This window comes from Nestor notabilis, unplaced genomic scaffold (genome assembly GCF_000696875.1).
Source record: "Nestor notabilis isolate BGI_N333 unplaced genomic scaffold, ASM69687v1 scaffold5150, whole genome shotgun sequence".
NCBI classification, from domain to species: domain Eukaryota; kingdom Metazoa; phylum Chordata; class Aves; order Psittaciformes; family Psittacidae; genus Nestor; species Nestor notabilis.
The window spans coordinates 16102-21476 of NW_009912378.1; the positions used below are offsets into that span (position 1 = coordinate 16102).

General features: G+C 54.5%; 1 protein-coding gene across 2 annotated transcripts in view; it reads right to left on the minus strand.

Moving 5' to 3' along the window:
- ANKS1A (ankyrin repeat and sterile alpha motif domain containing 1A) overlaps nucleotides 1-5375 on the minus strand; it is a 75344-nt gene that overhangs the window by 3324 nt on the left and 66645 nt on the right. For both annotated transcript variants that reach the window (XM_010019219.1, XM_010019211.1), the window contains 5 exons: nucleotides 4605-4703; nucleotides 4085-4237; nucleotides 3355-3462; nucleotides 906-1070; nucleotides 468-593 (listed from right to left, as the gene is read on the minus strand). In XM_010019219.1, the coding sequence (XP_010017521.1) occupies nucleotides 468-593; nucleotides 906-1070; nucleotides 3355-3462; nucleotides 4085-4237; nucleotides 4605-4703 (651 nt within the window). The remainder of the gene's footprint in view (nucleotides 1-467; nucleotides 594-905; nucleotides 1071-3354; nucleotides 3463-4084; nucleotides 4238-4604; nucleotides 4704-5375) is intronic.

A 5375-nucleotide genomic window follows, 5' to 3' on the forward strand; every position in this document is an offset into this window, starting at 1 on the left:
ACCCTGTGCCAGCGCCTCAGCACACTCACAGGGAAGAGCTGCTTCCTTAGATCCAACCTGAACTTCCCCTGTTTCAGTTTGAACCCATCACCCCTTGTCCTGTCACTACAGCCCCTGATGAAGGTCCCTCTCCAGCATCCTTGTAGCCCCCTTCAGACACTGGGGGCTGCTCTGAGGTCTCCACGCAGCTTCTCTTCTCCAGGCTGAACAGTCCCAATTTTCTCAGCCTGTCTCCATCTAGGAGGTGCTACAGCCCCCGATCATCCCCGTGGCCTCCTCTGGACTTGCTCCAACAGCTCAATGTCCTTCTCATATTGGGGACATGAGAGCTGCACACAGTGCTGCAAGTGGGTTCTCACGAGACGGTGGATGGGGAGGGACATGTCACCCGGGGAGGGGAGGCAGCACAACAACCTGATCCTGGAGCCTACTTATCCTCACCACCCAATGAGCCAAAAGACACTTACGTTGGCCTCATACCCGCAGGACTCGAAGATGAGCTTCTCTGGCTGGTGCTGCCAGTTCTGGACTGGGGCATAGGGGGCAGCCAGGCTGGGGGGGCGCAGAGTCAGCTTTGACTCCCGACGGTCCTCCTGCAAGGCAAGAAACATGATGTGAAGCCACAACAGGACCAGCTTGGGTTCAAACACAGATCTCAGGAGTGCTCTTAGGCTGGATGCAACTGAGGTTTGCAGTGGCCATGGCCAAATCCCATTCCCAAGGGGCCGGGAGGAGGCAGCACACTGCCAGCGACTGTGCGGGCTTTGATGCCTGATGGCCTCTGTGCTGGATCCCCTTCCCTGGGCCCTGTGCATCATCCTGACTCCTCACTGTCTCCAGAGAGGGGGGATCCTGCACTGAGCTGCACAGAGGGACCTCCAGGACACACAGAAGCACTCGCTGACCTGTGCTTTGTAGCGCTCAGCTCTGGAGTAGGGAGCAGCCTCGGTGCCTCGCTCGTGCTGCCTCTTGCCAGTGTCCCCGGAGGGCAGCAGCAGATCAGCAGATCTGCCCGTGCAGGAGTCGTTCTGGCTCAGGGGGGACGACGTCTGGGACATCAGGTCCTGGCACTGAAACAAGCAGACACCACGAACCCCAGTCAGCCTGTGTGTAGCAGAGACACTCCTCGCCCCCTCTACAGTGTCAGGGTGCAGTGAGCAGAGTTAAGGGGGTCAGCTCCTGCTCTGCAGGCTCCTGCCTCCCTGTCATCCATCCCACCATTTATTTGCCACAATACCCCTGGATCTGCTCCAGGATGGTTGTGCAGCCCTTTCTGCTGAGCACACCTCTATTGAGCACATCCTAGGAGAGACACTGAGCCATAAGCAGGGTGTTTATAGAGAAACAGGCTCCACTAAAGCACTAAGCAAAGCACTCGAAGCCGCTGATGATGAACCACCCCAGGAGAAAAGCCCTGAGAGCCCAGCAAGAGCCCAGCCCAGATGCCTGACAGCCTGGCTCTTACTGCAGGCAAGATCTACTGCCTGGATGTGCCAACCAGCCCAGCAGACAAAGTGGGAAGCTCACAGCTGCAACACACATTAGTCCTATTCAACAGACTGGCTTAATTTGCCATTGACGTCCTTCCGCTCCCCACGCCAGAGCCAGGCTCCGGATCTCACCAGCTGGAGCACCAGGAAATGCTGCAAATGGCCCATTCTCTTCCACAGCCTCCCTGTGCAGCATAGCAATCAGTTGAGGCTGCACCAAAGGACTCCTCTCCCCGCCCCAGACAACCCCCCTGTGCCTGCAGGAACAGATCCTCAGTTGGCTGCTGCCCATCAGGGCTCTTGTAGTCGGAACAGGGCAGCAGGGTGAAGGTGCAGAGCTTGTACGTGGCTCCTGAGCACCCATTCCCAGTGCAGTATCAGTGTAAACCCCCTCCTTTTTACACCAGAACCTCAGTTCCTATAAAATCCAGTGTAAGTAAGCAGGACACAGCAACTCAACTCATTTCAGCTCATTGAAAAGCTTTGGGAATCCAAAGCAAGAAGAAAGAGCTGTGCAGCAGGGTAAGGACCAGATGTTTGGGATGGGGAAACTCCAATTGCTGCTCCAGGAAGCTGATTTGCAAGCAGTGGAAGGAAGCAGGATGCCATGCTCCCCCTCTGTGGCACACTGCCCTGCTCCTGAGGCTGCAGGTGAACTGCAAACTCAATGGGGTTTGCCAAACTGCTCTCTCAAATGCCAGTTTTCAGGAAGAACAGTGAATGAGGCAGCTACCCTCTCAGCCAACCCTGATAACCAAGGGTCTGACATCCAAAGGCTGCCACTCCTACAGCAAAAAACCATCATCCACAGATCACATCAAGTGCTATTTGGCAGCAAGAGCTCTAGAGAAGCCCAATCAGCCCAGGGAGAAAGATCTCAAGACTCCCAACCAGCACAATCAAAACAGGTCCCAGCTGCATCCCATCCCAACTGAGCCATGCCACATTCCTGCCTGCGGGAAGGCTGCCTTACATCTGGCCAGGAAACAAGGGGAAGAAAGTCAGCTCTGTTCAGTGCAGGCACCTACCTTGCATGGAGGCACTTGATCTGAAGGAGCTGCCTAATGATTCCCATGGGGAGGGAGCCAGAACCTGACCTGCAAGGGCTGAATATCACCTCCCCCCCCTCACTTCTCAAAGCTGTAATCTGTTTTAACTCTGCCCAAGTGCTCCAGCCTGGCTGTCATTTCCCCAGGTTCTTCTTGCCCACTTGGGGAATGGGAGTGGGAGTTCTGGACTCTGCATTATCCCCAGCAGCAGCCATGGTGCATCCATGGGAACTGTTAACAGAAAACACTCTCTCCTCTGCACAACCACATGTGCAGTTGCCTCAATGCTTCAAGAACTTTCTTTCCAAACCACCAAGTACCGAGAACCAGGAGTAACCCAAGCTACCAGGTCAGATTGATTAGTTTTAATATGAAACAAGCCCTTTAGGTTTTCTTCTTTCCTTCTTTTCAAAAGCAATGTAATTTTCAAAGATCACTCTCTGTGCTTATTACTCTCAATCCTTACCTTCAAAGGAGTTTCAACTTCAATATTGACATTGTAGTAGGGTTTTTTCCCCTTTTTTATTGATTTTGCTAAGCAGAATTTCCTGTGCATGAAAGCAGCAGAGGAAAGCTGAATGTGGCTGAGCTCTGAGCCCGGATACCCAGCCAGGACCTGAGCTCTCAGTAAACATCCTCTACACATCACTAAGTCCCTCAGGGGTGAGAGCTGCTAATTAGAAAGGGAACAATTATTCCTGACAGACTCAGGTTTAGTTCTGTGAAAGAGAGGGATGAAAGTGAAGGGCAGAGGAAGCACCCAGCCAGTGCTGAGCACGTTCTGCACAGAGGCAGGGACACAAACACTGACTCACTCTCAGCTGCGAGAAGCGCGGTGGCTTTGCTGGTGGCTCCTCGTATGGTCTGTCTGCCAGGGAGGCGATGATCCGCTTCCGATGGCCCAGCAGGTTCACCTTCAACACCTGCAGGGACAGCCCATGGTCACTGGAGGTTTTCCTGCCCTGGCCACAAAGCAAAGCTTCCCCTCTTTGAGCTGTGCTGTTCCTGTTTAACACACCTGAGGGGCCTCAATAGGCTGGAGAATTGGGTGGACAGAAACCTAATGAGGTTCCACAAGAGCCACTGTAGGGTTCTGCACTTGAGAAGGAAGAACCCAAGTACCAGGACAGGTTGGGGCTGACCTACTGGAGCAGTTCAGCTGAGAAGGACCTGGGAGTGTTGGTGGATGACAATTTGACCATGAACTGCCATGTACCCTTGAGCCAGGAGGGATAAGAGTATCCTGGGGTGCACCTGGAGGAGTTGTGGCAGCAGGTTGAGGAAGAGGATTCTCCACCTCTACTTGACCATGCTGAGGCCACATCTGGAGCACTGAGTCCAGTTCCCGGCTCCCCCGTCCAAGAGAGACAAGGAGCTACTGGAGAAGGTCCAGTGGAGGGCACCAGGATGATCAGGGGTTTCAGGGGTCTGGAGCATCTCTTTTATGAGGAATGATTGTGGGATTCTATGACTTGCTGCAAGCCACATCCCCAGAGAGAACGTGGGTAGGACCTCACTGCATGGCAGGAGAAGGGTAACACTCACGTTTACTATTTCAAGCTCCCAGAGGTTCTTCACAGTGTCAATAGAGCTGTAGCCACTCGAGAGGAAGGACTGGATGTAATCCTGCAGCCCCAAAGAGTCGAGCCATGCAGGAACCGAAGGCTGGCTGTTCCCATCACAGCCCAGGGGTTTCAACTGTAAAAGCACAAGAAAGGGGTTAAAAGCCCCAGGGGGATGGGATTCCAAGGCATCAGCATCAACTGAAATCAATTTAAAGGCCATCATCATCTCCACTAGAAGCTTTAAAGTAAAAAAGTCACCCTATGAATAGGGAATGCACTTGGGATCAAGACTGGCAGGGACAGCCACCCTCTCCCCAGCAGTCATCCCATCCATGTAGCTTGGCAGACCAATATACTCCTTCTCCTCCTTGTCATTCCCAAAACCCTTCCCACAACCCCTGTGATCCTTGGAGCCACAGGGACTGGCTTTTGTTTCCCCTGCTTCCACCCCTACTGGAGAAAGCCCCCTCCCTGCTTCACGTGACGGTGTCAGCACTGACCTTCGGGAGGGAGCGAGCGGCCTGGAGCAGCTTCCGACGGTGCTGTGGGTCACCGATCCCGATGTCCCGAAGGTCCTGGTCTTCCATGACATTGCAGCCCTGCAAAGGCAGGAAGGAGTGACATGGGAGTGGAGGGCAACAGGAGCCACATCAGGTGTGGGAGCAGACACCACGCGTTACAGCAGCCTCTTCACCTACCAGTATGGTCCCAGAGCAGCAGGAGGAGGAAGGGTCCCAAGGATGGCAGCTCTGCCCCACGTATTGAGGGCTGACACGAGAGGGGCAGCAGCACACACAGCATCTGTGGGGCAGAGCACTGCCACCCCTCGCTCCCTCCCTCCTGTAGCCTGCTCAGCGCATGCTCCTCCAGCCATTAGATTTCAGGCCATTGCTCGCAGCCACCTCCCTCTTAGATGATTTAATTGCTGTGTAGCAACCCCCAGGTAAACCCCAGCTCCCCTCCACGCCTGGTGCCTGAGAAGAGCACTTGGCTCTGCCCAGGCTCCCTCCACAGCCACAGAGAAACCTGATTTTCTTCCACGAGATCAGGCAACCTGGCAAAGGTCGGATTTATCCTCTGTTCCCTGGGCAGGGGAGCAGCTCACCCCACTCTGGCAGCAAGTCGCCGCATACTGCTCTGTTTAAGCCCATTTTTTGCCCCCTTCCTCCTGCAGAGCAGCAGCAGCAGATGCATGCAGAGCACACGGATTTACCCCCCTTAAGATGTTCCATCACAACCTGCTTCCCAGCCCCTCGTACCTGGGGAGAGCT